Source organism: Chiloscyllium punctatum, chromosome 44 (assembly GCF_047496795.1).
Source record: "Chiloscyllium punctatum isolate Juve2018m chromosome 44, sChiPun1.3, whole genome shotgun sequence".
Taxonomy (NCBI): domain Eukaryota; kingdom Metazoa; phylum Chordata; class Chondrichthyes; order Orectolobiformes; family Hemiscylliidae; genus Chiloscyllium; species Chiloscyllium punctatum.
This window is the reverse complement of record NC_092782.1, coordinates 37,534,622-37,551,509: the sequence shown is the minus strand read 5'-3', so window position 1 is coordinate 37,551,509 and position 16,888 is coordinate 37,534,622. Positions and strand designations below refer to the sequence as shown.

Sequence of the window (16,888 nt, the reverse complement as noted above, 5' to 3'; positions counted from 1 at the left end):
AGGTCCTTAGTTGGTAGGATTAGGGAAAACCCTAAGGCTTTCTATAGGTATGTTAGGAATAAAAGAATGACTAGGGAAGGAATAGGTCCAATCAAGGATAGTAATGGGAAGTTGCGTGTGGAGGCTGAAGAGATTGGGGAGGCGCTGAATGAATACTTTTCGTCAGTATTCACTCAGGAACAGGACATTGTTGTCGATATAAATACTGAGGCACGAATAAGTAGAATGGATGGCCTTGAGATATGTAGAGAAGAGGTGTTGGAAATTCTGGCAAGGGTGAAAATAGATAAGTCCCCTGGGCCTGATGGCATTTATCCTAGGATTCTCTGGGAAGCAAGGGAGGAGATTGCAGAGCCATTGGCCTTGATTTTTGTGTCCTCTTTGTCGACAGGAGTAGTGCCAGAGGACTGGAGGCTAGCAAACGTGGTTCCCTTGTTCAAGAAGGGGAGTAGGGATAATCCTAGTAACTATAGGCCAGTGAGTCTCACTTCTGTTGTGGGCAAAGTCTTAGAGAGAATTGTAAGGGATAGGATTTATGCACATCTGGATAAGAATGATGTGATCAAGGATAGTCAGCATGTTTTTGTGAAGGGCAGGTCGTGCCTCACAAACCTTATTGAATTCTTTGAGAAGGTGACTAAGGAGGTAGATGAGGGGAAAGCGGTAGATGTGGTATATATGGATTTTAGTAAGGCGTTTGATAAGGTCCCCCATGGTAGGCTACTGCAGAAAATACAGAGATATGGCATTGAGGGTGAGTTGGAGGTTTGGATTAGGAATTGGCTCTCTGGAAGAAGACAGAGGGTAGTAGTTGATGGCAAAGGTTCATCTTGGAGTGCCGTCACTAGCGGTGTTCCGCAAGGATCTGTTTTGGGACCATTGCTGTTTGTCATTTTTATAAATGACCTGGAGGAAGGGTTAGAAGGTTGGGTGAGCAAGTTTGCGGATGATACGAAAGTCGGAGGAGTTGTAGACAGTGAGGAAGGATATGGCAGGTTACAGCGGGATATAGAGAAGCTGCAGAGCTGGGCAGAAAGGTGGCAAATGGAGTTCAATGTAGCTAAGTGTGAAGTGATTCACTTTGGTAAGAGTAATAAAAAGATGGATTACTGGGCTAATGGTAGACTACTTGGTAGTGTGGAAGAGCAGAGGGATCTTGGTGTCCATGTACACAGATCTCTGAAAGTTGCCACCCAGGTAAATAGTGCAGTGAAGAAGGCATATGGCGTACTGGCTTTTATTGGTAGAGGAATTGAGTTCCGGAGTCCTGAGGTTATGCTGCAGTTGTATAAGACTCTGGTGCGGCCGCATCTGGAATATTGTGTGCAGTTTTGGTCGCCATACTATAGGAAGGATGTGGAGGCACTGGAACGGGTGCAGAGGAAGTTTACCAGGATGTTGCCTGGTATGGTAGGAAAATCCTATGAGGAAAGGCTGAGGCACTTGGGGTTGTTTTCATTGGAGAAAAGAAGGTTTAGGGGTGATTTGATAGAGGTGTACAAGATGATTAGGGGGTTAGATCGGGTTGACAGTGAGAACCTTTTTCCACGTATGGAGTCAGCTATTACAAGGGGGCATAGCTTTAAATTAAGGGGGGGTAGATATAGGACTGATGTTAGGGGTAGGTTCTTCACTCAGCGAGTCGTAAGTTCATGGAATGCCCTCCAGTAGCAGTAGTGGACTCTCCCTCTTTATGGGTATTTAAGCGGGCATTGGATAGGTATATGGAGGATAGTGGGTTAGTGTAGGTTAGGTGGGCTTTGATCAGCGCAACATCGAGGGCTGAAGGGCCTGTACTGCGCTGTATTCTTCTATGTTCTATGTTCTATTACAGCAAGGTTTCACCATATTCACATGACATACCTGATACAGTTTTTTCTATCTAGGCATCTTTACCAGACAGTTTACTTGACTCAACTTTTTCTCAATTTGATAGAGACCACTAAGCCTGGCTTTGAAGGGATCTCCTACCACTGGTAATAATACTAATATGTCATCCCCATGGGAAAACATCTTAATTTTAGAGTTTTTATTTGCCACCTGCTTCATTTTATCAGTGCCCTCTTCAGGTGCTGTTTAGCCTACTCACCTACCTGATTTATCACATAATTTGAGTGTGACATTTCTGACTTCGGTCCTGGCAATTTTTCTTTAATTAATTTCAAAGGCCCTCTTAGTTCATGTCCGAATATTAATTCAAAGGGACTAAACTGAGTAGATTCATTTGGGGCTTCTCTAACAGCAAACAATATGAATGGGATTCCTTTTCTGAGTAAGCATCTATATATATATATATATTTTATTGTCTCATCTTTCTGCTGTAAGTCCATTAGCCTTTCAGGACTAAACACTATTGCCTGACCCTCCACCTGTCCAGATTTTCCTGCAACATTATAGCAAACAAGGTGTCTGCTAACTGAACCTCAACGCCTTTGTCTTTCGCTTTAGTTTTTTGTTATTGCTGTGGCTTATTAGAGTGGGATCTTGTTACTGCCCAGTCTGGAAAAATTCCAGGGTATTCGTCTTTTAACTCCTTGGTTCCCATGTTTCCCTTTGGCTTCTCCACAACAAGGGGTGTCACTCACACCTTGAATCCTGCTAAGTCGTTCCCAAGAACAATCTGTATTTCTGGAACTGACACTCTGTCAGTCATTCCCACTGTTGCTTCCCCAGTCTTGATATTGGCTCTCCAACCTGATCTTACACAGGGGAATGCTAAATTTCTGGCCAACAATTCCACAAATTACCATTCTCTAGAGTAACATGTCAGAAAGAGTGCTAATATTTTCATCTCTTACTATTAGAGACTGATTAGTTCCTGTATCTCTCAAAATTGTAATACTTTCCCTCTCCCCCTGTTGTTCCTGAGTAAACTTTACCCACAGATGTGAAGTCTTTGTTGAGATCAAGCACTAACACTCAATACCCAGCCCCTGCCTGGGCTGTGTAATCTCCTGAAGCTCCTCAACTTTTTTTGGGATTTCCTTTACTACTTTCACTAATCCTGCTGGCTTAGCCTCTTTTACCACATCTATTCCCACAGTGCCTTTCTTCAAACACCAGCATCGTGATCTAATGTGTCTCACCTTCTGGCAGTGAAAACACCTTTTCCCAGTGCCCTTCTTAAACCATCGGCACTGTAATTTTTTGTGTCTCACTCCATTACAGTGAAAACATCTGAGACCTTTCACCTCCTTTACATCCTCTTAGATTTCCTTTTTCACCTGTGGTAAACTGTTACCAGTGGTAAACTGTTACCAGTGTGCTCTAATCTTTGTTTTGTACTGTAGGATCTCCCCTTCTCCCAATTTGTATCCCTCACAGGATGAAATTCCTCTTGGAAGCTAAATCTCACCTTATGCACCAATGCATATTCATCTGCCATCTCTGCCGCTCATCTCACTTGAACCTTCTGTTCATCCACATTAATTTTTATCATCACTGCAAGTGAGTTTTTAAAATCATCCAGCAGGATAATTCCTCTTAGGCCTCATATGCCTTATCTATTTTTAAGGCCCATCTATCAAAATTGCTATGTTTAAATTCTTTCGAACTCAACATAAGTCTGACCTGGTTCCTCCTTTATGTTTCTGAACTGCTGTCTCTATGCTTCATAAGGGCACTGGAGATTGTTTCAGCCATTGCATCAATTCACTTTTCTAATGGAGGATTGAAAAAAGACAGAAAATTGAAAGGACAAGGTTCCATTCTGGAAGGTTTCTGAATATTTTAAAAATAAATATACCTAGGTGGATTTAAAAATGTCTGTTCAAACCATCTTTCAGGGTTCTTCATATTGTATATTGAAAGAGTAGTCCAGATCACTCAAATCATTCTTAAGCTCAGACCATAACTTTGCAATTTGTTTCAGTAAGTGTACAGTGAAATTGATCCAGATTAAGTTAGCGAGCTTGACTACCAGGTTTTAAAACAGACAAAACTTTATTCACAAAATTACACAATGAAACACAAAGAACAGAACAAAAAGCCACTACAAAACTCAGTCTATCCAAACTAGACTTAATTATGTTGTTCTGAATATTCACAACAGTCTCAATAGCAAACTCCCTTAAAAACCAGTACAAATGGAACACATGCTTACTGGGTGAAGTTAGAAAAGCAGAAAGAGAGAGAGTTTGTTTCCACACAGCTCACCGTTGAACTCCCAACTAGTTCTGGACTGAACTAAACTGCTCAGCTAGAGAGCTGACCATTCCCCTTTCATTATACAGGTCACTTCTTAAACACGACCACTTTGGCCTGAAGTCTTATCTGTTTACATATGAACAAAAAGCTTCTCAATACCTTTTAAGCTCTGTACCAAACCAGTCTAATTGGCACCGAGAGCAGTTTAGTCCCTCTCTGAAAAAACAAACGAAGACATAGCATCCTTAAGAAAAGGAACAGTTTTAAAAAAAAAGAAGCCAGCTTTGTGACAGCAGTTTTAAATTATGATTCCAGATAGAATAATTATGTGGAGCATCAGGATGAAAAACACTATTGCACTCAAGTAATTTAAGAAGTATGTCCCATTTGGGAACATTTTAATGGGAAATTTGTCAACAAAATGTCTGTGGGTAAACAGGAGAGGGAAATTTTAGCAATTGTGGTTATGCTGTGAATTTTTCCATACAGAAATAATGCTGACTTGAGAACTGACAAAGAACTATTGAATGTGTTATGAAAAATGTCTATTTCTCTTGATTTTTACTGATTCATGAAGAAATACCTTACAAAACAGATACTCTTCCAAAATCTTTGAAAATTCTGCTGAATTTACATTTATAATCCATTCAAATTACTATCTGTTCATTTATTGTTTTCTAGACTTAAAATCATGAAATAAAGGTGCCAAAAAGTTAAAGTTAATATCTTTAATATCTAAACAGCAAATCCAAATTTGTTCCACAATCTCAATCATTGATTTCTGGGAACAAGTAATCTGACAAAATTGTGAAACAGCAAAGAAATGGAAACTAATTAATTAAACCATTTCTAATACATAAGTCTTCACATAAGAAGTCAAAAATCACACAACACCAGGTTATAGTCCAATAGGTTTAATTGGAAACACACTAGCTTTCGGAGCGACGCTCCTTCATCAGGAGATCCTTCATCACAATCACCTGATGAAGGAGCGTTGCTCCGAAAGCTAGCGTGTTTCCAATTAAACCTGTTGGACTATAACCTGGTGTTGTGTGATTTTTAACTTTGTACACCCCAGTCCAACACTAGCATCTCCAAATCATAAGATTTTGCTGTGAAAACAAAGTTGAGACTAATGGCACTTTTTTAAAAAATGCTCAAATCAGATAACAGTTTCCAGAGAATCTATTTGCATAACTAATGATCAAAAGCTAAAAATATTTTCTTAGACATATGGTTTTGCTATGAACTGTGTAAAAATGGCATTTCACTATATGGATCCTAACTCAAATGTATTGACTGGTCATAGGTTCCTGCATTGAAAACAGACTCCTGGACTAAACAGCTTTCAAAATATTAAGCCAAGTCATTCATGTCTACGCATGCTTTTAATGTCATGGTAATTCATAAACAAACTCATTGATGCTGTAAATAATGGAGTCTCAATCCTTTGAAGTTTAAGTATTTATGGAGATTAAAAGTATGAAAAATAAATTTAAATTATGTTTTTCTGTTTTATCTCTCCCTCTGAAATCATTCCTTTTTCTGTTCTTTACTTCCCTTTCTATAGTTAATTTCAGATTGAATTCATTACTCAAACTTTCACTTCTTGATTCAGATTCTGTTTGCATTAATTGAAAACTGAACCAATCTGCAATTTGGTTGGGTAAGGAGACACACAATTCTCAGCTCTATTTACATAGGTCCCAGACTCCTTTAGAAGATACCACACTATTTAGATATTCTGCTGACAACAATTTGCTATAGAACATCACGAGAAAGTTTTTGACTAATGCAAGGGCATTCACAGACAATAATGTCCCATATTCACAGAATATATAATCAGTCCTTAGATGTCTTAATATCTCTTCCACCTAAAAGAGAAATAACAAAAATGTCCTTCCAGTTTTACACTGACCTGGTGGTACTATGACTCCATTTCCATTGATAACAGGTCTCTCTTCTTCTTCTTCCTCTTCTTCAGGAGGGGAAATTCCAGCTTTTTCCATGTTACTTACTGATTTATTTCTTTTCCTTTTTCCCTCAGCACTAGGTCTAGCACCAGGCAAAATTTGATCTGTTACATTTAGCAGAAGTGGCGTTGGTTCTGCTGGAGGTTTTGGAGTGCCATAGTAATTGTCTGCAATACAGTAGTAAGTTCCTCGTGAGTTCATTTAAAAGATGTGCATAGATAAGTCATATGTCTGTAACATGAAACAATCAGAAATTAGAAACATTAGGGGAGGAAGGTTACTACCTTAGTTTTGTTTCACTTTTACTAGACTAAAAAAAACTAATTCAACACTGCACATTTCTCACAAGAAAAGCTTTGTCTTTACACACAAGAACAAATTATTAAGAACAAATTACTCAAAACAGAGTCTCAGATCTGTTGTTATTCAGATTTTGAGATTAACAATATTGCCTAATTCATCAGGGATTTTAGTACATTACCTGAAGGTTGAATGTTATGCTTGGTGTAAAAGTTGGAGTGGGTCTGTCTGCAATTGGCCAGCTTGCCTTTGATCCATTTAATGGTCATTCGGATCTTAATTAGCTTGAGACTTACAATAAACTCCAGGCTCCATTCTAATTAGCATACTCTATGACAGTTCCATTGAAAACATAAAACTGAAAGAGCTACCGATCCTGGCAATAAAAAACCCAGAAATTGCTGGAAAAACTCAGTAGGCCTGGCAGCATTTGTGGAAAGAAACTTTCTTTTAACTTTCTCTCTGTTAACTCTGGTTTCTCTCCATAAATGCGGCCAGACCTGTTACGTTTTCTTTCCAGCAATTTCCATTTACAGCATATTCAATTTTTTGCTTTCTTGTTCTTACAAAAATTGTTACATTCATAAATGGAACACTCTTGAGCAGAGTTTCATGAAAGATCCAATTATCCATGAATCTGATTACATATATGCTATTATTTACACTTCTCCCAGTTTTGGTTAGAAAGGAAGAATCTGCTTTTAGACACCATTTTTCAAGTCATCAAGATGGTACAATGGTTGGTGCAAAATTTAAATTCTTATCATTGCTGTTACGTAGACAAACATCATCAACTGGTACAGATAAATGACCTATAAATCTATTTAGTGTTGTGAGTTGTAGAACGAGTGTCTGCCAGGACCTTGAGAAATGAGAAATAGGATTGGTGCTTTAGGATCTTTTATCCCGATTAACAAATGGGAAACTGTCTGAATTGCCTATCCAGAATTAAAAACAGCATTTCTGATTCCCCTCAGTTTAATCATACTGTGTGCAAATATTGTGTGCTTGAATATCACTTAAATTGTTAGATTTTACTTAGGTTTCTTTCTGGTTCTTCCATTCAATACTTTGGAGATGCATGATGGCGGCATATTTTAAATCAGGAGCTTGCCATTTAAGAAATTGAAGTCATCCCACCACTTGTTAATACAGTTGTGTGTGATAACACTTCTGGATAGAAAACGGAGTAAAGCAGGCCTGTATAAGGGCTATTGTGGTAAGTAGTAGTGTCCTTACCTCTGGACTAGAAGAGTTGGGTTTAAGTCCCATTTTTCCAGAGGTGTGAGATAACCATTTATCCAGTCACTTGTCTATTCAACTATCTTTTTTAACTCTTTCTCTCTGGACCTCATGTCCACCTACCATTTATTCCTGCCCCCTCCCCTCATCCATTCTATAGCATACATAGAACATAGAACAGTACAGCACAGAACAGGCCCTTCAGCCCACGATGTTGTGCTGACCATTGATCCTCATGTGAGGTAAACCTAATGTACGAACCCTCAAATTTCTGTAACCATACGAATGTCCAGCAGTTTCTGAAATATCCCCAATGACCTCGCTTCCACAACTGCTGCTGGCAGCGCATTCCATACTTTCACAACTCTCTGCATAAAGAACCCACCTCTGACATCTCCTCTAAACTTTCTGCCAAACACCATAAAACTATGACCCATCGTGTTAACAATTTCTACCCTGGGAGAAAGTCTCTGGCTATCAACTCTATCTATGTCTCTCATTATCTTGCATACCTCAGTCCCCACTCTTCCTTGTTTTTTCCAATGAAAAAAGTCCGAGCTCAGTCAACCTCTCTTCGTAATATAGACCCTACATTCTCGGCGGCATCCTGGTAAACGTCCACTGAACCCTCTCCAAAGCATCCACATCTTTCCTTTAATAGGGCGACCAGAACTGGATAAAATATTCCAAGTCCGGTCTAACCAAAGTTTTATAGAGCTGCAATAACATCTCACGGCTCTTAAACTCAATCCTCCTGTTAATGAAAGCCAAAACACCATATGCATTCTTAACAAACCTGTCCACCTGGGTGGCAATTTTAAGGGATCTATGTACCTGCACACCAAGATCCCGCTGTCCCTCCACATTGCCAAGAATCCTGTCTTTAATCCTGTACTCAACATTTCATATCAACCTTTTTTCTAAATACAATCAGTTCTGAAGAAATGTTAATTGTGCTTTCTCTCAACAGATGCTGCCAGACCTCCTGAGCTGTTCCAGCAATTTCTGCTTTTGACGCCCCCTTACTGGTGGTGGTTAATAGTTAAAACAAGAAAATGTCAGTCATTTGGGATTGGAAAACACTCCTTGACAGAAAAATAATATAGCAGATCCCAGCACTGCAGGGAGTCCAGTGCTTTATTTCCCCCCTTCAACTCCACTTGGATTTAGTCTCTTCCCCCTCTCTCTACCTGCCTCTCACTTCTGATGATTTCCATTGTCACCAACAAGCTTTGCATGTAAATATTGAATTGGCTGCATCAGTGTTCTTACTGGCAGTGGTTAGCACTTTAAAATAAAACATACAGAAGGAATATGACAGTGATTTGGTGATTGAAAGGTTGCTCAGCTTTGTGTGATGACACTTCTTGTTAGAGAAAAAAAAAGCAGACTCAGTGTTCCTGGGTTTCCTTTAAGAGGGAAAATGCTGTGCTCATTAATGCTCTCGATATCTTTAGAGAGAGGTGGGGCACTGCAAGGATACAGTGTTTTATTTCTTTCTCCAAATCCATCCTGATTTAGCCCCTTCCTTCACTGCCTACCTCATCCTTACTTTTGATTGTTTATATTGCCTATAAGGGGCTTTGCTAGTAGATGTTTCATTGATTACATAGGTGATTACTGTGGTGGTCAGCAATTGAAAAAGGAAAGATAAAGCAAAGAAGGTCATGGTGATTTTGGTGGTGGGCAATTCACATAGTTTTCTTTGATAGCACTTCTAAGCATATACATTTAAAAAAAGCAGACTCAGCATATCAACTTCTAATTGGCTGCATGGGTGATTACCTGATGATAGTTGATAGTTTAAAAACAAAAGCAAAGTCATGGTGATTTGCTGGTGAGAAAGTCGTTCGGTTGTATGATAACTTTTCTGGGTATTAAAACAAAAACAAAGCAGATCCAGGGGTGGCACCACAGATCATTGGATTAAAGTATCTGTCTAGTAAACAGGAGAGGGGAGCTTATTTGGTACAGTTGTAGTGTCTCTAATTCTGGTGCAGGAGACCTGGGTTCATGTTCCACCTGCTCCAGAGTGTGTAATAACATCTCTGAACAGGCTGATTATAAAATAAAATAAACCAGAACCCCCTGGGTCTGCAGAACCGCCTGCACTGGACTGGGTCTAGCCTTTGTATGCTACAAGCAGGAGGAACTGTGGTCTTATAGACTTCATAACTTTAATAACTGTTCATGGATTGAATGAATCAACAAAGATAAACTGTTTTGTTGCCACAAGGATAACTGATTGCCCTGCAGAAGAATTTGAGGAGTTAGGGGTGGCATGGTGGTTCAGTGGTTAGCACTGCTGCCTCACAGTGCCAGAGACCCGGGTTCAAATCCCAGCTCGGGCAAGTGTCTGTGTGGAGTTTGCACATTCTCCCGTGTCTGCGTGGGTTTCCTCCCACAGTCCAAAGATGTGCAGGTTAGGTGAATTGGCCTTGCTAAATTGCCCGTAGTGTTAGGTGCATTAGTCAGGGGTGAATGTAGGGGAATGGGTCTGGGTGGGTTGCTCTTCAGAGGGTCGGTATGGACTTGTTGGGCCGAAGGGCCTGTTTCCACACTGTAGTGAATCTAATCTAATCACAGGAAAACAGATAGCCAATGTAAAAAGAAACAAATAAATTACTTTTGATAAAGAAGCCAGCTGCAGACTTGCAGTAATTTGGATGAAAGAATTTTTAAAAATCATCAACAGTATCACACATAGACCGAAGGACGAAAATTTATATACGAATTGAACACCAGAAATCCACCTCAGCAGAACTGTGAAGCACAACATTACAGAAAAGCCAAAACATGGAAGCTTCCAGAGACAGATCACTGCTGGTTGAAGTCCTGTCCAGATTTCAGCATTAATTGGGTAATACCTAATTTGGGTTGCAGGGTTATACTTGTTCACTTGAAGGGTATGACATTTGATTGATATGTATTATCAGGTTTGAATTAATGTTTCAGTACTTGGTTGTCTCTGAGATTTCTCAGTAAGTAGCCACATTAGAGGTCACTTGTGGTGATTTACCCACAGTACCCTTATTTTGGTGTTCAACAACAACTCAGGCTTCCTTAGTTATTACACAATAGGAACTAGTATTTTTTGACGCTCATCATCATAACCAAGCAAGTGTCAATTTGTTCCCAACTGTCTGATCTTAAGTTTGGATCTCAAATGTATACAAATGTAGTGTCAGTCAAGGAAGTATGTTTACTAAGCAACAACCAGCACAAAAAATATTATTGCATTCTACTGTCTATTAGTACTAAGATGGTTTGTTTCATCTACATCTTTATTGAATCTGATGTTTTATAATAATTGTTTTGATATCAAAATGCAATAATGTCTAAGTTAACAACAGATTTTAAAAATTCATTCATGGTATGACAGCATCGCTGGCTATGCCAGTATGTATTGCCCATTCCTACTTGCCCAAGGGCAGTTAAAAGTCATAGAGTCATAGAGATGTACAGCACGGAAAAAGACCCTTCAGTCCAACTCGTCCATGTCGACCAGATATCGCAACCCAATCTAGTCCCATCTGGCTCATATCCCTCTAAACCCTCCCTATTCATATACCCATCCAAATGTCTTTTAAATGCTGTAATTGTACCAGCCTTCACTACTTCCTCTGGCAGTCATTCCATACAAGCACCATCCTCTGCATGAAAACATTGCTCCTTAGGTCCCTTTTAAATCTTTCCTCTCTCATCCAAAACCTATGCCCTCTAGTTCTGGACTCCCCATCCCGGGGAAAAGACGTTGACTATTTACCATACCCATGCCTCTCATGATCTTGTACACCTCTATAAGGTCACCCCTCAGCCTCTGATGATCCAGGGAAAACAACCCCAGCCTATTCAGCCTTTCCCTACAGCTTAAAACCACCAACCCTGGCAACATCCTTATAAATCTTTTCTGAACCCTTTCAAGTTTCACAACATCCTTCCTATAGCAGGGAGACCAGAATTGCATACAATATTCCAAAAGAGGCCTAACCAATGTCCTGTACAGTCACAACATGACCTCTCAACTCCTATACTCAATGCACTGACCAATAAAGGAAAGCACAGAGCATTCAGCCTGGAGTTTGGTGACCAGTGGTGTTATGCAAGGATCGGTTCTGGGATCTCTGCTCTTTGTGATTTTTATGAATTACTTGGATGAGGAAGTGGAAGGATGGGTTAGTAAGTTTGCTGATGACATGAAGGCTGGTGGAGTTTTGATGTGTGGAGGGCTGTTGTAGGTTACCATGGGACATTAACTGGATGCAGAGCTGGGCTGATAAGTGGCAGATGGAGCTCAACCTGGAAAAGTGTGAAGTGATTCAGTTTGGAAGATTGAATTTGAATGCAGAATACAGGGTTAAAGGGAGGATTCTTAGTGGTGTGGAGGAAAAGAGGGATCTTGGGGTCCATGTCCATAGATCCCTCAAAGTTGCCACCCAAGTTGATAGGGTTGTTAAGCAGGGGATTGATTTTAAGAATGATGAGGTTATGCTGCAGCTCTCTAGAGCCTTGATTAGACTATACTTGGAATAAACGGAATATTACAGAGGAGGAAGTGCTGGATGTCTTCAAACACATAAAAGTGGATAAATCCCCAGGACCTGAGCAGATGTACCCTAGAACTCTGTGGGAAGCTAGGAAAGTGACTGCTGGGCCTCTTACTGAAATACTTGTATCATCAATAGTCACAGATGAGGTGCCGGAAGACTGGAGGTTGGCTAACGTGGTACCATTGTTTAAGAAAGGTGGTAAGGACAAGCCAGGAAACTATAGGCCACTGAGCCTAACGCGGTGGTGGGCAAGTTGTTGGAGGGAATCCTGAGGGACAGGATGTACATGTATTTGGAAAGGCAAGGACTGATTAGGGATAGTCAACATGGCTTTATGTGTGGGAAATCATGTCTCACAAACTTGATTGAGTTTTTTGAAGAAGTAACAAAGAGGATTGATGAGGCAGAGCGGTAGATGTGATCTATATGGGCTTTAGTAAGGCATTTGACAAGGTTCCCCATGGGAGACTGGTGAGCAAGGTTAGATCTCATGGAATACAGGGAGAACTCGCCATTTGGATACAGAAGTGGCTCAAAGGTAGAAGACAAAGGGTGGTGGTGCAGGGTTGTTTGTCAGACTGGAGACCTAAGGCTCGTGGAGTGCCACACGGATCGGTTCTGGGTCCACTACTTTTCATCATTTATATAAATGATTTGGATGTGAGCTTAAGAGGTATAGTTAGTAAGTTTGCTGATGGCACCAAAATTGGAGGTGTAGTGGACAGCGAAGAAAGTTACCTCAGATTATAACGGGATCTTGATCAGATGGGCCAATGGGCTGAGAAGTGACAGATGGAGTTTAATTTAGGTAAATGTGAGGGAAAGCAAACCTTAGGATGACTTTTACACTTAATTGTAGGGAGTGTTGCTGAACAAAGAGACCTTGGAGTACAGGTTCAGATCTGCTTGAAAGTGGACTTGCAGATAGATAGGATAGTGAAGAAGGCGTATAGTATGTTTTCCATTATTGGTAAGAGTATTGAGTACAGGAGTTGGAAGGTCATGTTGTGGCTGTACAGGACATCGGTTAGGCTACTGTTGGAATATTGCATACAATTCTGGTCTCCTTCTTATCAGAAAGATGTTGTGAAACTTGAAAGAGTTCAGAAAAGATTTACAAGGATGTTGCCAGGGTTTGAGGATTTGAGCTATAGGGAGAGGTTCAGTAGGCTAGGGCTGTTTTCCTTGGAGCACTGACGGCTGAGAGGTGATCTTATACAGGCTTATAAAATCATGAGGGGCATGGATAGGATAAATAGACAAAGTCTTTTCCCTGGGGTGGGGGAATCCAGAATTAGAGGGCATAGGTTTAGGGTGAGAGGGGAAAGATATAAAAGAGACCTAAGGGGAAGTGTTTTCACGCAGAGAGTGCCGCATGTATGGAATGAGCTGCCAGAGGGACTGGTGGAGGTAGTACAATTGCAACATTTAAAAGGCATCTGGATGGGTATATGAATAGGAAGGGTTTGGAGGGATATGGGCCAGATGTTGGCAGGTGGGACTAGATTGGGTTGGGGTATCTGGTCAGCATGGACAAGTTGGACCGAAGGGTCTGTCTCCATGCTGTACATCTCTGTGACTCTAAAAGGATTCTGGGTAATTCAAGATGGAGGACGGGAAAAAATTGTGGCTGTAAGAGCTGCTCCTTTTTTTGAGATACTTTAGGTGTTGGGGGTGATTTCCTTGAATTCCAGGAGCAGCAATTGTTGTTTTATATGCTGTCGCATTGTTCCGGAACTTTGGGGAGAAAAGATCAAAACAATAGCACTTTCAAAAGGAAGTGATCACACAATCAGTTGAGAGAGAGAGAGTGAGAAAGAAACCTCCACTGCTAACTGAGACAGCAGTGAATCTGCACAGTTATTAGTTTTGCTGTTTGAGTTCATGTATCTCTGAGCATTGGATTGCATCTAGGAAAAATTAACGAGCAGTGAAATTCACAGCTGACCTTGAAGGAACAGGTGTGGGCGAGCTCATGGCACAAGAACAGATAAGTACATAGTTTTTGACATGTAACCTTGCTGTAATTCTACAGGAGTGAGTAAAGTATGTTCTTTCTTGATTATATGTTTTATTGAGATCTGTCCCTTGATTACATTTTTAAAATATAAACCACAATACTAAGTTTGCTTGGAGCACTGTTTTTTAGAGCAAAAAAAGGTGCTATTTTCTGCATCTGTAGATTGTGAAGAAGCAAAGATTGCCTTTAGAAGAGTGATATGCTCTTCCTGTCAGATGTAGGAGTTTAGGGACAGTTTCCACGTCACTGACGATTATGTCTGCAGTAAGTGCCTATGGTTGTGAATCCTATCAGATCACATGGATCGGTTGGAATGGTAGTTAGAGGGAATAAGGAATTTACAGGAGCTGGGGGTGTGATGAATGGGAGTTATTGGAAAGGAAAAATGCCACAGATAGAATGAGGTAGATGGGTTAACTCCACGAAAGGTAGAAGGGGTAGGCAGGTAGTGCAGGAGTCTTCTGTCACTATCCCCATTTCAAACAAGTGTGCTGTTTTGGAAAATTTCGGTGTGATGGACTCTCAGGGGAATGCAGCACAAACAGCCAAGTTTCTGTTATCAAGACTGGCTCTGGTGTAATGAGGGGTACGTCAGGTTCCAAGCAATCAATTGTGATAGGGGACACTCTAGTCAGAGGCACAGACACACGTTTCTGTGGTAAGCAGCGATACGTCAGGGTGTGTTGCCTCCCTGGTCCCAGAATCAAGGATATCTTAGAGAGAGTGCAGAATGTTCTCAGGGGGGAGAGGGCCTAGCAGGAAATCATTGTATACATTGGAAAGGAAAAAGAAAAGAATTTGAAGGGAGAATATAGAAAGTTTGGCAGGAATTTAAAAAGGAGGTCCTCCAGGGTAGTAATATCGGGATTACTCCTGATGCTACGAGCTAGTGAGGGTAGAAATAAGAGCGTAGAGGAGATGAATACGTGGCTGAGGAACTGGTGCAGGGGAGAAGGGTTCACACTTTTGGATAATGGGAATCTCTTCTGTAGAAGTGACCTATACAAGAAGGATGGATTGCACCTGAATTGGAAGGGGACTAATGTACTGTCAGAGAGAATTTTGAGAGCTGCTCAGGAGGATTTAACGAGTAAGGTGGGGTATGGGACCCAGGGAAATAGTGAGGAAAGAGATCAATCTGAGAATGGCATAATTGGGAAAATCAGTGAGTCAAACAGTCAGGAACAAAACAGAGAACAAAGTAGAACTGATACATTCCTCTTCAATAAAGAGGCCCAACAGGAAAGCCGATGAACTAAGGGCATGGTGAGGAACATGGGACTGGGATATCATAGCAATTACAGAAACATGGCTCAGGGATGGACTGGACTGGCAGCTTAATGTTCCAGTTTACAAATGCTACAGGGAGGATAGAAAGGGAGGCAAGAGAGGAAGGGGAATGGTGTTTTTGATAAGGGATAGCATTACTGCTATACTTAGGGAGAATGTTCCTGGGAATATTGCCAGGGAAGTTATATGGCTAGAACTCAGAAATAATAAAGGGATGATCACCTTATTGGGATTGTATTATAGACCCTTAATAGTCAGCGGGAAATTGAAATAACAGGGTGGTTATGGTAGGGAATTTTAACTTTCCAAACATAGATTGGGGCTGCCATATTATTAAGAGTTTAGATTGGCAAAAATTTGTTAAGTGTGTACAAGAAAATTTTCTGATTCAGTATGTGGATGTAAATACTAAAAAATGTGCAAAACTTGACCTAATCTTGGGAAATAAGGCAGGACAGGTGTCTGAAGTGTCAGTGGGGGAGCACTTTGGATCCTGCGACCATAATTCTATTAGATTTAAAGTAGTGATGGAAAAGGATAGACCGGATTTAAAAGTTGAAGTTCTAAATTGGAGGAAGACTAATGAGGCAAAATACTGTATTAGGCAAGAACTTTCAAAAAGTTGGGTGGGGGCAGATGTTTGCAGGTAAAGGGACGGCTGAAAAATGGGAAGCCATTGAAAATGAGATAACAAGAGTCCAGAGACAGTATATTCCTGTTAGGGTGAAAGGAAAGGCCGGTAGGTGCAGGGAATACTGGATGACGAGAGGGTTTGGTTAAGAAAAAGAAGGAAGCATATGTCAGATATAGACAGGAGAGATAGAGTGAATCCTGAGAAGAGTGTAAAGGCAGTAGGTGTATATTTAAGAGGGGACATGAGATAGCTTTGACAAAGGAGAATCCAAAGGGTTTTTACAAATACATTAACGACAAAAGGGTAACTGGGGAGAGAATAGGGCCTGTGTGGAGCCACAGGAGATGAGGGAGATACTAAACAAGTATTTTGCATCAGGGTTTACTGTGGAGAAGGACAAGGAAGATATAGAATGTGGGGAAATAGATGGAGACATCTTGAAAAATGTCTGTATTACTGAGGTGGTGCCGCAGGATGTCTTGAAATGTATAAAAGTGGATAAATCCCTAGGACTCAGCCAGGTGTACTCTAGAACTCTATGGGAAGCTAGGGAATTGATTGCTGGGCCCCTTGCTGAGATATTTGTATCATCGATAGTCACAGGTGAGATGCTAGAAGACTACAGGCCTGCTAACATGGTGCCCCTATTTAAGAAAAGTGGTAAGGCAAAGCCAGGGAACTATAGACCGGTCAGTCTGACATCGGTCGTGGCGAAGTTATTGGAGGGAATCTT

General features: G+C 40.7%; 1 protein-coding gene across 18 annotated transcripts in view; it reads right to left on the bottom strand.

Annotated features, from left to right (window-relative positions):
• Nucleotides 1–16,888, bottom strand: part of magi2a (membrane associated guanylate kinase, WW and PDZ domain containing 2a) — a 685,460-nt gene that overhangs the window by 179,405 nt on the left and 489,167 nt on the right. For all 18 annotated transcript variants that reach the window (XM_072562648.1, XM_072562647.1, XM_072562643.1 and 15 more), the window contains one exon: nucleotides 6,065–6,286. In XM_072562648.1, coding sequence (XP_072418749.1) covers nucleotides 6,065–6,286 — 222 coding nt within the window. The remainder of the gene's footprint in view (nucleotides 1–6,064; nucleotides 6,287–16,888) is intronic.